The 18,066-nt window shown below is 37.8% G+C and overlaps 1 protein-coding gene across 1 annotated transcript in view; it reads right to left on the bottom strand.

Annotated features, from left to right (window-relative positions):
• The window catches only part of LOC307126022 (protein phosphatase 1H-like), a 108,761-nt gene that overhangs the window by 43,248 nt on the left and 47,447 nt on the right, over window positions 1–18,066 (bottom strand). The window contains exons 4-8 of the mRNA XM_079816350.1: window positions 15,683–15,795; window positions 15,502–15,586; window positions 11,291–11,409; window positions 6,336–6,399; window positions 588–695 (exon numbers count right to left, since the gene is read on the bottom strand). Of these exons, the coding sequence (XP_079672476.1) occupies window positions 588–695; window positions 6,336–6,399; window positions 11,291–11,409; window positions 15,502–15,586; window positions 15,683–15,795 (489 nt within the window). The remainder of the gene's footprint in view (window positions 1–587; window positions 696–6,335; window positions 6,400–11,290; window positions 11,410–15,501; window positions 15,587–15,682; window positions 15,796–18,066) is intronic.

Here is an 18,066-nt window from a genome sequence, read left to right as displayed (position 1 = left end):
GATGCTGCTTTTGTACCAAATCATAATTACAATCACCAATTGACATCACCTGTTTCAAATCACATCATTATTTAACCATTTTACCTCATTACTAGCCCTAAATTGCTCCTGTCCCAACTTTTTTTAAAATGTGTTGCAGGTCTGAATGACAGGAAAGGATGTATATTTACAAATGACATGAAGTTGACCAGAAAAAACATGAAATATTTTGTGTTCATATTGTCTGCAATGAAATACAAGTCAAAGTAAATTTAGAAATCACTTCTTTTTTTATTTATTTGCGTTTTCCATACTGTCCCAACTTTTTCTGATTTGGGGTTGTATTAAAGGCCTGTGTTTTTGTCCATTAATTGTTGCACTATACAATTGTTTTGTTCATGTTTCTTAATCAATTAATGTTTTGTTCCTAGTTCTTTGTTAATAAATCTTAATACTGTTGCATTTAGATTTGTTTCCTCACTTTTATTTGCAACCGGCTGTGACACAATGTGCAGACATCTCGCTTGATAATCCCACATGCCTTAAGGACTTTCTACATAATATTTCAAATCATTGTTTCATTTGAATTTAACAAAAAAGTAGCTCACCTCTGGAAAGCAGGACAGAAAGGGTTTAATATAGATGTTGGAGTCATGGACTTTGAGGTCATGGTCTCCTAAACCACGAGTCACACCTATGGTTGCCATCACTCGAGCCTGTGTGTGAGAAATAATAAAAAATAAGCACAAGCACAAGTCTCTGAAATAAGCATAAATTCACAAGACTAGAAAAGTACATAAGAATATACACTGAAAAAAATAGGCTTATATTATGAATGAATGAATGAAGCATTTATATAATGCTTTTGTACACTACTGTACACCAAAAGCATTTTACAATCATCAGGGTTCTCTCTACATCCAAAACCAGCGTGCAACATCCACTTGGATAAGACTGCAGCCACAGTACAACGGCACGAGTGATAGAAAATAGGAATAGCCATTTTTTGTGTTTGTCATAGTTGTTTTAAAGTTTTGTTATTTGCTGTTTTGAAACTTTGTGCTGCGTTGTATTTTTTTATGGTAATTTGGCGTGCTGTTTTCATACTCAAGCGTTGCAATCAGTGGCACCATCTTGACAGCAGATATGTAAAATATATATTTTTCGTTTTCAGGAAGGCAAAGTTTTACACACAAATTACTCTGAATTAACTCGTATATTTACAAAAGATATGAATAAAAATACCACACCTGTATGCTGCAGAGGTTGTACAATTTCTTTAGATATGTTGAAACCAGTTGGTCATTTGACCACCTAATGAATCTAGTGCAAATGTATTTCATGTTACATGTATGAATTAAATTATGAAACAAGAGGGATTGCAAATGCTTTTGCCTGAGTTGTACATAGGCTATTTTGTCAATGCTTTTCAAAAAGTGGTGGGGACACGTCTCCGGCGTAATGACTCAGATTTTTCGAATATTGCAATTTAATAATTGTTTAATCAATACGTCATCCTCAATAAACCTGTCTCCGGCGTGTTGCCTCCGGTCTTTTGAATATTCCAATCTAATATGACGATGAATCTAATATGAATCGATCAATCGATCATCCAATCTAATATGATCCCTGACCTGTAAAGTTGCCAGAATTATCATACGCTGTTTGTTAATTGGCCAGAGGAGAACTGGCACCCCAACTGAGCCTGGTTTCTCCCAAGGTTTATTTTTCTCCATTAGGCCACCTAATGGAGTTTTGGTTTCCTTGCCACTGACTTGCTCAGTTGGGGACACTAAATTTTCTACTAAATATCCAAATAAATCTAATTAAGTAAACTAAATTAACCATATAAACTAAATTACTGATCTGCCCACGTTGTCACTGCATGATAGTTGAAATGAGCTGATGACATCACCGTTTTCTCCGGAGCGGCTGTACGGCCGAATAAAATTCTGTTGCATTATTTTCCTGTTTAACACTGTGAAGCTGCTTTGAAACAATCTGCATTGTAAAAAGCGCTATATAAATAAAGTTGACTTGAATTGACTTTGCAAAATTAAGATTTGGCAAAAAATATCCCACCCATATCACAAATGATGCTAATGTTCTCTGCAAAAGAATTTGGCAACACTTTATTTTAAGGGTCCGGAATTATGCATTAGTTAAACTAGTAATTCATGATTTGCTTGTTCACAATTATGCATTAGTTAAGCATGGACACAATAGTAATTAATGATTAACTTAACATTACAGTAAGGGCATATTAGCCATTATTTACAATTTAAGAAGCCATATATTATTTTTATGTAGCGATGTAATTATATTTCGGTGTCTTTTCTGTTAAGTTAACTGAACAATAAGCTAGTAACCTATGTTTAATTACTGCTGATTTTGCAGTTATAAATTGCTAGAATAGTGTAATAGACAATTTGACCCCCTACTCTGAAGTGAAAGTTTTATCCTCATTAATTATGGCACTTATTGAGTGATATTTAAGTTTATTGACCAGAATAAGCCAATAATTAAGCCTGACTACCTTTAATACAATACTAATAAAGGCAATTTGACCCCCTATTCTAAAGTGAAAGTTTTATCCTCATTAATTATGGTACTTATTAAGTGATATTTAAGTTTATTTACCAGAATAAGCCAATAATTAAGCCTAACTATCATTAATACAGTAATAATAAAGGCAATTTGACCCCCTATTCTAAAGTGAAAATTGTATCCTCATTAATTATGGTACTTATGGAGACCAGAATAAGCCAATAATTAAACTAACTATCATTAATGCTATATTGTTACAAAAAATATATATTTTCCCAAACATTTCTGCTCATTAAGTTGTATTGTATTTGTTATGTTTGGGTTTAGGGATATAACATGTCTATCCATCTATAAAATGGTAAAAGGGAAATTGTACATCTTTTTTATTACATACAATACAGTGGGGAGAACAAGTATTTGATACACTGCCGATTTTGCAGGTTTGCCCACTTACAAAGCATGTAGAAGTCTGTAATTTTTATCATATGGTCTTGGCCATTGTGGAGAGGTTGGAGTCTGTTTGATTGAGTGTGTGGACAGGTGTCTTTTATACAGGTAACGAGTTCAAACAGGTGCAGTTAATACAGGTAATGAGTGGAGAACAGGAGGGCTTCTTAAAGGGCACCTATTATGCAAAATCCACTTTTACATGATGTTTAAACATAAATGTGTGTTGACAGTGTGTGTAAACAACCACCCTATAATGATAAAAATCCACTCTCTGCAGTGTGACATCACACTGCAAAGGCCCGGCCCCAAGGTTTGACTGACACTGCCATTTTAACATAGAGCCGCCCTGTGAGACCTGTATGCAATCTGCCATGCACAGGAGAGATGTATATGCTACGCCCTCTTCTAAAGACGGAGCGGGGATATGCAGCTCATTTACATTTAAAGTGGTACACACCAAAACAGCGCTTTTTATAGACAGGCCTCAAAATTACATTTTCAACACGTTATAATAAATTATCTGTGGGGTATTTTGTGCTGAAACTTCACAGACACATTTTGGGGACACCCAAGACCAATATGACATTTTTTAAAAAGGGGCAAAATAGGTGCACTTTAAAGAAAAACTAACAGGTCTGTGAGAGCCGGAATTCTTGCTGGTTGGTAGGTGATCAAATACTTATGTCATGCAATAAAATGCAAATCAATTATTTAAAAATCATACAATGTGATTTTCTGGATTTTTGTTTTAATTCCGTCTCTCACATTTGAAGTGTACCTATGATAAAAACTACAGACCTCTAAATGCTTTGTAATTAGGAAAACCTGCAAAATCGGTAGTGTATCAAATACTTGTTCTCCCCACTGTATATTTTACGTTTTTTTGCTGTAAAAGCATAATACATTTGTTTAAATGTTGCCAATATGTTCATGTAACATTGCCTTTCACCATTTATCCAAATATACAAAAAAGTATGTTTTGTGTCTGTAAAAGCTGCTTATTAACGTATAGGGTTAATTAGAGGCTTATTCTGATCAATAAACTTAAATATCACTCAATAAGTGCCATAATTAATGAGGATAAAAACTTTCACTTCAGAATAGGGGGTCAAATTGCCTTTATTAGTACTGTATTAATTGTAGTTAGGCTTAATTATTGGCTTATTCTGGTCAATTAATTTAAATATCACTCAATAAGTGCCATAATTAATGAGGATAAAACTTTCACTTTAGAATAGGGGATCAAATTGCCTTTATTGGTACTGTATTTATGATAGTTAGGCTTCATTATTGGCTTATTCTGGTCAATAAACTTAAATATCACTCAATAAGTGTCATAATTACTGAGGATAAAACTTTTCAAAAAAGTTGATTGAGACACATTTATTTAAGACACTTAATTCATTGTTGTATTGCTTGTTGTGTCTGTTTTATTTTACTGTAGCGCTTTGGGTTTAAGAAAAGCCATTATTAATAAAATGTATTATTATTATTATTATTATTTATCCCTGAAGTGTCAGCCGAGACTGTGTCAACTAGGCTCTCCCCTGTGAAGGCCTCCTTCCCTTCCCTTCTATACAGATAAAAACACATAAGTATACAAACAAGCTTGCCTATAGGCTGAACACGTAATGCTTGTATGCATGACGTTGCAGTTTTCACAAATTCGCCTTTTTTAGGGGTTTGCCCTAACCTCTAAAAAGGCGAATCCATGAAAACGGATGATTATGGTATAGTTTCAAAACTATTTCAAACCTATTTCATGGTTTGCGTTCTCGGGCTACCAAATGCTGTTTGCGTGTGGATGGGGTCTGGAACGCATTGGGGGTTTTCTGTTTTAATTGAGGATGGTGTTATTTAATTTGGTGTCATTTAAACAACTAATCCGTTTTTACAACAGAAATTTGTAAAAAAAAAAAAAAACTTTTCTACAAAAACTTTTCTTCAAAAACTAAATAAATTTCCTATTATCACTGTAAAGCTGCTTTGAAGCAATCTGTGTTGTAAAAAGCGCTATATAAATGAAGGTGACTTGACTTGATTATTTTTGTTTGTTTTTTGCGCACAAAAACATATTCTCGTCGCTTCATAAAATTAAGGTTGAACCACTGGAGTCACATGGACTATTTTAACGATGTCTTACGGGTTTGGAACGACATGAAGGTGAGTAATTAATGACAGATTTTTTTGGGGGTTAACTAACCCTTTAATACATGTATATACTTAAAGGATTAGTTCACCCCAAAATGAAAATGTATTGATAATTTACTCACCTCAATGCCATCCGAGATGTTCATGTCTTTCTTTCTTCAGTCGAAAAGAAATTAAGTATTTTGAAGAAAACGTTCCAGGGTTTTTCATCATATTAAATTGAATATACTTTTTAACCTAAATTGTTCAGCTTGTGCAGCTCTGCGAGGTGCTAAGGATGACGTAATCATGTCAGAAAGGTCACGCTAGACGTAGGCAAAAGTACCGCCCCCGTGTTTACAAAGCACTCGTGTGAAGACTAATACAAATGCCCTTTGTAAACACGGGGGCGGTACTTCTGCCTACGTCTAGCATGACCTTTCCGACGTAATTACGTCATCCTTAGCACCTCGCAGAGCTGCACAAGATTAATAATTTAGGTTAAAAAGTATATTAATTTTGTGTGGAGCCCATCGAAGCGCTTTGAAACTGCATTTCTGCTGACCTTCAGCATTTTGGTTGCAACTGAAAAGCATTATATCATGAAAAACCCTGGAAAGTTTTCTTCAAAATACTTCATTTCTTTTCGACTGAAGAAAGAAAGACATGGACATCTTGGATGGCATTGGGGTGAGTAAATTATCAGAAAATTTTCATTTTGGGGTGAACTAATCCTTTAAACTATGAAACATAAATGTCTATCTCTTGATTAAGCCAGACATCAAGGTTAAACATCAAGGCGGCAGTGGCTCAGTGGTTCATGTAGGTTGTCTACAAACCGGAAGGTTGGTGGTTCAATCCCTGCTTCCATCTGACCAAGTGTCGAGGTGACACCAAACCCCAGCTGCTCCTGATGAGCTGGATGGCGCCTTGCATGGCTGACACCGCCGTCAGAGTATGAATGGGTGAATGTGAGGCAATATGTAAAGCGCTTTGGATGGCCATGGTTCTGTTGAAAGCGCTATATAAATGTAGTCCATTTACCATTTATACTCTCTCATCCAAACTTTGGCTTCTGTTTTAGAGTCCAATATTCCAATGGTTCCAATATTATTTCATTGTGACTTTTAGATTTTTTTCTGACCCTTCTGATACAGTGGTCATATCCTGTGTATTTATTTGCTTTATTCTGCTTTGTTTTTTTCCCCTCCCACTCTCTCATCTGTTACCTTTTTTCCTTCTCCATATATCAAAGGAAATCTGAGGTCCTCGTCCTCAATGGTTTTATAAGCCCTGGTAAGAGAAAAAAGAGAAAAGAAAGTAGGACTAATCTAAGAAAGTAGGGCATCTAATTTGAATGTGAGGACAATAAACCAGCAACCTCCATCAATCATAAAATTCATAAAATTCAGTTTTTTTGTTTTGTGATGGTTATTAACAACCATCATAAAACAAAAAAACAGCCATGGGTCATCCAGGGAACAACACAGTATTGATAATTAATGGTTCATAAACTTTTGAACAGGGTTATTTTAATAAATTCAGCTGTTTTTTTGTCTTGTGGACTATATGTATACATTTTTTATATAAAATATTTTATTCAGGACAGTACTAAATAAAAATGTAATGCATTTTGTATGATGTCTTTTATTTTGTTAAAATTACTCACATTTTTACAGATTCTGCAAGTAGTTCACATACTTTTTCTTGCAACTATATATATATATATATATATATATATATATATATATATATATATATATATATATATATATATATATATATATATATATATATATATATATATATATATATATATATATATATCATAAAATTGTATAGGGCTGGGCTGGGCAAATTAACGCGTTAACGCGGGCGATTCATTTTTTCAGCTTAACGCATTAAAAATATTTAACGCAAATAACGCAGCGTCCGTTTTTATATCCATTTTTGCCTAGCCTTACATGATCACGCTCTTATTCATGTAAATGCTTCCAAGCGCGACAAGACACAAGAGAACGCGCTGTATGTCAATGTCCTGTGTGTGTGGCTGCGTCTCATGTCAGCTAATCGAGGGACACTCTGACACACACACACACACTCGACGCACAGACAGACTCGCGTCAGTCTCCTGCTCACATCGAGTTCTCTTTTGCTCTTGAACAAACAATAACAACAACACAGAGAATTTTGAGTATTCTCATATTAGGAGTCTTAAATTAGTGAAATAACGTCTTAAATGAACTTAAAGAGTTGTGAGGAAATGAGATCCGTGGGACAGCGCGTCAGATCCGCGTCATGTTTGTCAGCGGCCGTTTTTAAAGTGACAGGAGCACTGATAATGCCTATCATTAATGTTCATCAAAGAACTACGGGAACAGAGAAAATTGTAGCTTTAATGCAATGAATCTATTTTTCATTTATTATTTATGCAGTTAAGAAAGGTGTTTGATAACTATTACATTTCTGTATGTCTAACAGGGAAGGCCATGGGTAAATATAACTTGTATTATTTTAGTTTATGTAAAGATTGTTTTAAGTTCACTTAAATTAAAAGTAGTTTTTTTAAAGCCTAATAAATGTTGAAATTGGGAGCTTTCAGTTATACTGTAATGTAATGTCATTAATGTTTCATAGAGACATTAGTATCAGTGATACTGGCCTTCATTCATAAAAAGATGCCATTACAACACATATTTAAAATATACTGTCTTTAAATTGTTTATACATTAATTTGGAGAGTAACTGAAATTATTACAATTTCAAAATATTAAAAACTTAAAATATTAAAATCTTGCGATTAATCGCGGTTAATTACAGAAAAAATTCGATTAATTAGTTAATTTGTTTAATCGATTCCCAGCACTAATATATATACAGTATATATACACACACCCATATACACATACATTAATTAATTAAATTAAAAATGCATATACACTCACCTAAAGGATTATTAGGAATACCTGTTCAATTTCTCATTAATGCAATTATCTAATCAACCAATCACATGGCAGTTGCTTCAATGCATTTAGGGGTGTGGTCCTGGTCAAGACAATCTCCTGAACTCCAAACTGAATGTCAGAATGGGAAAGAAAGGTGATTTAACCCTAAAGGGACCTTCGGGACAAATGTGGGCAAAATCTTTTTTTCTTTAATTTTAAAAATACTTCCCTTAATCGGAGCGGTACAAGGCTTGGTAACTTTTTCTAAGTTTGCCCCCTGAACAAAAAAAATAAATAAATTGACTCGATTTTATAATGTTAAGTGGTTGAAAAAAAAAACCTCCTTAATTGGGCCTTCGTGGACAAAAATGGGCACCCATAGGAATGAATAGGAATTTAATAGATTTCAGAGCTTTTTTTTTTTTTTTTTTTTCAAAAAAATAAAATAAATCCAACACAATGCAGATCATACATAAACATAAATGAAGGGGTGAGTTTGTACAAAATTCTGAATGTGGCAAATACTCACACATGCACACACACAAACAAAACATTCAATGAGCCAATAACAAAGCTTTTTTTATTCATTGTGTCACTCACACATACAAAAACAAAGAATTGAATGAGCCAATGACAGAGAGCATTAATTTGAATGTGCCAATCAGCCACTGCAAGCGAGCACGCACACACACACACACACACACACACACACACACACACACACACACACACACACACACACACACTTCAAAGTCAGATCAAAGCACTGCTGCAAGATTTGTTGTTGCTTACAAACAAAACATGTCTGCAGCATGCTACCTACACCTCAGTGGCAGTTGCATTTTCAGTTCATTCTGAAGCAGCATAATGCAAGGAAACGGTGCCATGTCTATCTTAGCAACAGGAAAAAAAACAGCCTTGTCTGTAAAAAATGCAAAAACACTCAATCACAATTACCTGCTGCCACAAGTGCATGTAAGCATAATAAATATAAATAGTGTTTTTGTCAGGTTTACATTGTTAATACTTACCATAAAGTTAATACTTACTTTTTTTTTTTTTGGTATTATGTTTATTGTTATTCTTACCTGTTTGGTACCATTAACCTTTTTGAGTTAATTAAATTTAATGATTTTGTTAAAAATAAAAATGTTACATGATCTCCTATTTCGTCTTTTCCTTATTGCATGGTCAGATTTGTCTAAGCATGTTTTGGCATTTTTGCATAGTCCAAAACAACACAGATGCTTTTTTTTTTTTTTTAACAATTTTAACTTGTGATAAAATGTAAAACTTTAAATTCGTTAATACATTGATTTATAGAGTTCAGCCTTTATGCAGCTATGCAGCCATTGGGTACTATTGCTATCTAGTGGCTATTGATATTTTATCTTTATTTAAATTTTATACCAACATAGGACACCAAAGTCATCACATTTTTAGGTTTTGGCTGTCTGAACATGCTGGAATATTTTTTTTTTACTGAAGTTAAATTAATTTTAAATATACATAAATTAAATATATAAAATAGATATATTTTACATAAAAATATGGTACTTTTAGTGGTAAATAAATTAAAAAATACAACAAAAATAAAAAAACTGCATAAATTGATAGTTTTTATATTAGTGAAGACATTGATATAATATTTATTTAAAAAAAATATTTGGGATCACACCTCAGACCCCCGTGCCCAAATGTGTACACGAAGGTCCAATTAAGGGCTGTAATATGAAGGTCCCTTGAGGGTTAAGCAATTTTGAGCGTGGCATGGTTGTTGGTGCCAGACGGGCCAGTCTGAGTATTTCACAATCTGCTCAGTTTCTGGAATTTTCACGCACAACCATTTCTAGGGTTTACAAAGAATGGTGTGAAAAGGGAAAAACATCCAGTATGTGGCAGTCCTGTGGGCGAAAATGCCTTGTTGATGCTAGAGGTCAGAGGAGAATGGGCCGACTGATTCAAGCTGATAGAAGAGCAACTTTGACTGAAATAACCACTCGTTACAACCGAGGTATGCAGCAAAGCATTTGTGAAGCCACAACACGCACAACCTTGAGGCGGATGGGCTATAACAGCAGAAGACCCCACCGGGTGCCACTCATCTCCACTACAAATAGGAAAAAGAGGCTACAATTTGCACGAGCTCACCAAAATTGGACAATTGAAGACTGGAAAAATGTTGCCTGGTCTGATGAGTCTCGATTTCTGTTGAGACATTCAGATGGTAGAGTCAGAATTTGGCGTAAACAGAATGAGAACATGGATCCATCGTGCCTTCTTACCACTGTGCAGGCTGGTGGTGATGGTGTAATGGTGTGGGGGACGTTTTCTTGGCACACTTTAGGCCCCTTAGTGCCAATTGGGCATCGTTTAAATGCCACGGCCTACCTGAGCATTGTTTCTGACCATGTCCATCCCTTTATGACCACCATGTACCCATCCTCTGATGGCTACTTCCAGCAGGATAATGCACCATGTCACAAAGCTCGAATCATTTCAAATTGGTTTCTTGAACATGACAATGAGTTCACTGAACTAAAATGGCCCCCACAGTCACCAGATCTCAACCCAATAGAGCATCTTTGGGATGTGGTGGAACGGGAGCTTCGTGCCCTCGATGTGCATCCGACAAATCTCCATCAACTGCAAGATGCTATCCTATCAATATGGGCCAAAATTTCTAAAGAATGCTTTCAGCACCTTGTTGAATCAGTTCTGAAGGCGAAAGGGGGTCAAACACAGTATTAGTATGGTGTTCCTAATAATCCTTTAGGTGAGTGTAGTTTCTGCACAGAACAAAACAATATGAAAAAACATTTCCTTTCTAATCCCTAAAAAAAGACCATAGCTTTGCACAATTTGTGTTTTCATTAACTGAATAGATTAACTGTTTCTGCACAACAGTGATAGAGCAAATATATATATATGCTACCAGTCAAAAGTTTGGAAACTGTACTATTTTGATTGTTTTTGAAAGAAGTCTCTTCTGCTCACCAAGGCTGCATTAATGTTATTAAAAATACAAAAAAGCTGTAATATTGTGAAATATTATTAAAATGCAGTAAAATACAGTAAAATAGTACAGTTTCCAAAATTTTGACTGGTAGTATATATATATATATATATATATATATATATATATATATATATATATATATATATATATATATATATATATATATATATATATATATATATATATATATATATATAAAACATATATATAATAACCTCACCAGCCAGTCATGGTCCAGTCTCGGTACAACATCTTCTTGCCCACCTCCTTCCTTTGCACCCTTCTGGGGAACTCCAAGTGTGTGAACTCTCCTCCTAACAGATGGGGCTGCATGAAACCCTAAAAAAATACAGAGAGAAAATCACACCCAAACAGCAAATCAAGTCTTTGCAAACTATGCCAACACATTACATCTTACATTTGCACAATTGGCTTTTATCCAAATGATATACAGTGAATTCAAGGCTACATTTTATATGTTTTTGCATTTCCTGGTAATCAAATGCAGCACCATCCTCTGCCAGTTGACAGACTAATCCCAGTGGAAGCATTTAGAGAAAACAAGACGAGGCCAAGACAAGAACCTTGAAGAACCCCAGAGGAGATAGGCAGAGAGGAGGAAATAGAGCTCCCTATAGATCCACATCAAGGTTCAAGGCTGCATTTGGATCCTCAACCCGTGTGTGTCAGAACAGTTTGTGACAGCTGGCTTAAGATGTTGAATAATTTCTAACAGATAGGTAGACTGGGTAAACCCAGCCTGATCTGCCTGCGATTTGATTTCGCCCTGCAACTCAGTCTTGAAACCTGTACATTAATTTCTACTGCTTCTGTCACACTTTTGTTGGAAACCAATCACAGACTGGCTTATCCACCTGGCGCGCTATTGGTGTGTTTAACATGACGACGGATAGAGAAGCGATGGGTTGCCTGTTGATCACACCTCTTGTGGTCTGATTAGTTGAAGGACTATCCAATTGCGTACAGAGTCATTTAATTTATGCTCATTAATCACGCCTCTTGTGCAGTAAAAATACATAGCAGACTCCCCAGACCAATGTTCAATCTTAATTTGAGCTTGGTCTGGTGATAGCCAGACAAACAGATAGTATGAAACAGGCTCAAACATAAACAGTTGGGTCAGGAGAGGCTTGATGACAACCAGGATCCAGAACAGAATTAGAGATGCTAGCTCTAATGGTAGTAATCTTATCCATAACAATTGCAAAATGTTTTAACAAGCTCTTCCAAAACTATCAGCAACAGTGAGAAATACAGGATTCAGGACTTTACCCGAAATCAAACTTTCAGACTATAATGGATCTGTGAGATTAGGTCCAAAAAAAAAACTGTGCCTTGGCCAATTTAACAAACCGTTTATATGAAACCATACAATCTCTGAGTATGTCATACGCGACTTGGATCCTGTCTTTTTTACATTTCCTCTCCACTTTTCTCCATTTTTGTCTAATTAACTGACTCTCTTTGTAACGCCAGGGCTGAGATATAGCTTTCTATTTTACCTGTTTAAATGGAGCTTTGTCGTTCAAAATATCACTGCACTCTGTGTCACCAACTCATCTAAACTTAGACTAGAAAAATGGACAGCTAATGCCCTGCATATAGGAATTATACATATCTGAAAACTTAGAAGTCCAAGTTCAAAATAAAACACTATGAACCTCTCCATTGTTAACTGCCAGCTGTCTGAAACACTGCCAATGGGACATTAAACAGGAAGTGCTTACACTCCGAACTCACAACAGGTTTTGCAAGAGAGCCCAATTCTTTGCGAGAGAACAAAATCTTTGAAAAATCTTTGAAAAATCATCCTAAATGTTTTTCACCACCATGTACCTTTAAGGGGCTCCATACAACACAGAATCTTAGAAGATAGAAATTCAGAGAATTCCCCCCAAAACTCCAGGTTATAGTTAGGAGATTTGTATATAAGTGCACAAATAACCAGCCTAGTCAAGTCCACTTTAAATACTTGCACCTCAAAACTAACAAACTTATCCACCAATACAAGCCTGCATTTAAAACAGTTTAAATTACTATAAGCAGGGTCGTCGCTAGAAGAGAGAAAGGTGGTGAGGATTCTCAGGGACCACAGCAACAACCTGCACAGGGGCCCCAGATACCCTAGTCAAGTCAAGTCAAGTCAACTTTATTTATATAGTGCTTTTAACAATGCAGATTGTTTCAAAGCAGCTTCACAGTGTTAAACAGGAAAATAATGCAACAGAATTTTATTCAGCCGTATAGCCGTTCTGGAGAAAACGGTGATGTCATCAGTTAATTTCAATTATCATACAGTGACAATGTGGGCTTTAGAACAGTAATTAGATCATTAATTTAGTTTATATGGTTAATTTAGTTTAATAATTAGATTTATTTGGATATTTAGTTGAAAAATGTTGTGTCCCCAACTGAGCAAGCCAAGCTACAACGCTGTCTGTAAGTATCTTCCAAACAATATAAATATGATTTAGCACATAATAGCATAAATTTCATAAATTAAAAGGGGTGTAATGTATGTCACCTTTTATTGGTGTTTGTAAAGCACTCTTCTTCGTAAAACTGCTTAAAGGGGTCATGAATTAAGAAATCTAATTTTCCTTGATCTTTTATACAAGAGGTCTTTGTAGTATAAAAATATCCTGTAAGTTTCAGAACTCAAAACTAGAACTCAAACTCAAAACTAGTCTAAAAATAGCTTTTGCTGAAACCAAGCTCCCAAAATGAACCGCCCACCGATTCGTGCATGTCATGAAGTAGAAATACGAGAGAGATGCAAACACAGAATTACTCCTGTCTCCAGCAACAAAAATGATAGAGATGCCTCTGAGGATTACAAGAGGATTTTGCAGTGCCAAGTTATGGAAAAACACAGTTTTGCATTTCCTTCCTTGTCATCCTATGCATGGATTAACTTCCAGATTGTGTCAGTAAGACATTGTTAATTCGCTTCATTTTACTGCAGATTTGTTTTTAAACAAGACACGATTCGACACAGTCTTTTCAGAGAGACTGGAAATAAAAGATGACTATATTGGATCCAACAGTAATGTTGCAACACACAGTTGTGAGTAACAAAGTTTTTACCATGTGACACCATTGCTTTGTTACAGATCGATTGATATGTACTCACTTTACTGAAAACGTTGAACAATGAATGCAAGAAGGACAGTGCGACAAACAATGGTACATTCATTCATAATTAGTTTTAGACATAAGTTATCCTGTCAGCTATAACTGTGGTAACTGTGGCCTTAAAGGCCCTTTAAGTGCTTGGAGTTACCACAGTTATAGCCCCCGGGCTTGTCTAATGCAACTTCATGCATTCTGACCTATTTACATTGTTAAAGAGTTGGCCAAATAAAGAGTATTTCTGTGCCAAATACACTCCTTCAGGATTCAAACAAGTTCAACGTGCTTCGTTCGGGTTACGGAAGCTGTCGGCAGCGCTGTTATTTTGTTTTTTAAACCACAAAATCAATAATGTCACTAAAGAAGTGTGTTTCTGGGTTGTGAGGGAAAGATCACCTTGTTCAGCTTCCCAAATAACCCAGCATTAAGGAAACAGTGGATGCAGTTTGTTTATCCGGAGCAGCTTTGTTCCCGGTCATGAGGCGAAATCGCAGACAGTGAGTGAAGTGCATATAATGTAAACAGCACAAACGTATAGTGAATCGAAAGTTATCCAGGGATAATGCCATGATGTAGTGTGTGAGTGTGTGTGTGTGTGTGTGTGTGTGTGTGTGTGTGTGTGTGTGTGTGTGTGTGTGTGTGTGTGTGTGTGTGTGTGTGTGTGTGTGTGTGTGTGTGTGTGTGTGTGTGTGTGTGTGTGTGTGTGTGTCTTTAGCTCCGCCCACTGCACGCCTGCACAGGGTTGACTGTTTTCGGAAAGAATCTGTCTTTTATAAATATGATCAAACTAAAGACAGATATGATATGAGGGATATGAAGATGCAATACTACTACATAGCTACTTAAGATTAACATGACATTGGCAGAAACTGTGTGTGCTATATATGTCCTTTAAACTTTATAGAGGGATGACATAAGAACCCAGAAGACTAATTTGCCGCTGATTCCTTTGAAATTTTCCTAATGGGTTCCAATGGGTTTTTCAATTTATAAGTAAAATAAAGCCTATGGTAAACATAACTTCATACTTCCTTAGTTCAGATTGGATCAGATCAGTATTTTCTAAAGGTTTATTAGAGTTGAACTTTTTGCTCCCCACTTAAAAAATGGCTTTAAAACATATTTCTTTTAAAACATTTATGAGAGGGATAATACAATTTATAATCACAATAAAATGAATATAATAACATTATTATAATCATAATAACATTATGTGAAATAATTTGATCTCCTTGACATATAAATTGTTTCCATGGAGTGAATGACATTGCAACTTACAAGGAACTGAAGTCTTTGTCTCTCTGACTCAGGGGTGAATTCTGTGGACACAGGGATTATCACTCCATTTCTGATTATAATGGCTCTGAGGGGTAAAAAAAACATACACACATATATGTATATATAAGGAAATAATCAAATCCGTACATTCAAGTGCATAAATATCTAAAATATGTATTACCTGCTATCTCCAGCATTGGCAACATACAGCTTTCCCAGCAAGAAGACAACTACAAGCACAGTGCAGCCACCAGATATGTTGTATATAGATTTTTCCCTCTCGATTTGGGCATCCTGAAATAAACACAAATGCATAGAGACATGGAGATGAAATAAAGAAAAGCAACTATAAAATAAACTGTTAGAATAGATTAGATTAACTGAGACTTGTTACAGCACTTGCATATTGTTGATATTGTTTCCCTTGGACTGCTCTAGCTGCTTCTATTGCCCTCATTTGTAAGTCGCTTTGGATAAAAGCGTCTGCTAAATGACTAAATGTAAATGTAAATGTGGCTAGGTCTCCCCAGGCCGTCATGCTGGCTCATCCATACCATCAGACTCGGCTATGCGATTCAATTCGCACGCCGGCCTCCCAAGTACAAGGGAATCCCCTTTACCTCCGTGCGGAGCAGCGATGCCCATGTCTTGTGGTCCGAGATCGATGTCCTGCTGGCGAAGGGCGCGATCGAGCCGGTTCCTCCTGCCGACATGAGGTCGGGGTTCTACAGCCCCTACTTCATTGTACCCAAGAAAGGGGGTGGGTTAAGGCCAATCTTGGACCTGCGCATTCTGAATCGGGCCCTGCACAAGCTCCCGTTCAAAATGTTAACGCAGAAACGCATTTTCCAATGCATCCGTCCCCAAGATTGGTTCGCAGCGATCAACCTGAAGGACGCATACTTTCATGTCTCTATCCTTCCTCGACACAGACCGTTCCTACGCTTTGCGTTCGAGGGGAGGGCATATCAGTACAAAGTCTTGCACTTCGGGCTGTCCCTGTTGCCTCGCGTCTTCACGAAAGTCGTCGAGGCAGCCATTGTTCCGCTCAGAGAACGCGGCGTTCGGTTACTCAACTATCTCGACGACTGCAGTTGTGCAAACACAGTTTCGGGTCTGTGGACAACTGCGTTGGCATATCAATTGCCTAGAGTTACTGGCGGTACGTCTTGCCCTGGCCCGGTTCAAGAAACCGCTCCGGGACAAGCACGTACTGGTCCGTTCGGACAGCACTGCGGCCATTGCGTACATCAACCGACAGGGTGGTCTATGCTCCCGTTGCATGCTCCGGCTCGCCCGCCATCTCCTCCTGTGGAGTCAGAAGTTTGTGAGGTCACTTCGTACCATTCACACCCCAGGTGCGCTGAACCAGACAGCCAACGAGCAATTTCGTCAGTCAGTACCTCCGGGCGAATGGCGACTCCACCCCCGGAGTGTCCAGCTGATATGGGACCACTTCGGAGTTGCACAGGTAGACCTGTTTGCCTCTCCGGAGTCGACCCATTGCCAGTGGTACTATTCCCTGACCGGGGGTACCCTAGTCAAGTCAACTTTATTTACCCTAGGTACCCTAGGCACATATGCACTGGCGCACAGCTGGCTCCGGGACCTACGCAAGTATGCGTTTCCCCCAGTGAGCCTTCTCGCACAGACACTATGCAAGGTCAGGGCGGATGAGGATCAGGTCTTGTTAGTTGCGCCCTACTGGCCCAACCGGACCTGGTTCCCCGAACTCACTCTCCTCGCGACAGCCCCTCCCTGGCCAATCCCCCTGAGGAAGGACCTGCTTTCTCAGGGGCGGGGCACCCTATGGCACCCGCGTCCAGACCTCTGGAATCTCCATGTCTGGTCCCTGGATGGGACGCGGAGGTTCTAGGTGGCCTGCCACAAGCAGTGGTAGACACCATCGCTTCAGCTAGAACCCCCTCTACGAGGCGCCTCTACTCTCTGAAGTGGAACCTGTTCGTTGAGTGGTGTTCTTCCCGCCGGGAAGACCCTCGGAAGTGTTCGATTAACGTTGTGCTTTCCTTCCTGCAGGATGGGCTGGAGCGAAGGCTGTCTCCCTCCACCCTCAAAGTGTAAGTCGCGGCAATAACGGCGTATCACGATGCAGTAGACGGTAAATCCTTAGGTAAGCACAAATTAATCGCCAGGTTCCTCAGAGGTTCCTCGTTCAACCTCGTTACCCTCTTGGGACTTAGCCCTGGTGCTTAGAGCACTCCAGGGGCCTCTATTTGAGCCTTTGCAGTCTGTTGAGCTAAAAATCCTGTCCATGAAGACAGTTCTCCTGAAGGCATTGGCCTCAATCAAAAGGGTAGGGGACCTGCATGCACTTTCGGTCGACGAATCGTGCCTAGAATTCGGGCCGGCCAACTCTCGTGCCCAAGGTTCCTACCACTCCCTTTCGGGACCAGGTGGTGAACCTGCAACCGCTGCCTTCGGAGGAGGCAGACCCAGCCCTAGCTTTGTTATGTCCCGTCCGTGCTCTTCGCGCTTACGTTGACCGGACTCAGAGCTTCAGAACCTCACAGCAGCGTTTTGTCTGTTACGGAGGCCAGCAGAAGG

Source organism: Gobio gobio (assembly GCF_949357685.1).
Source record: "Gobio gobio genome assembly, chromosome: 5".
Lineage (NCBI taxonomy): Eukaryota > Metazoa > Chordata > Actinopteri > Cypriniformes > Gobionidae > Gobio > Gobio gobio.
This window is presented reverse-complemented; position numbering and strand designations above follow the sequence as displayed.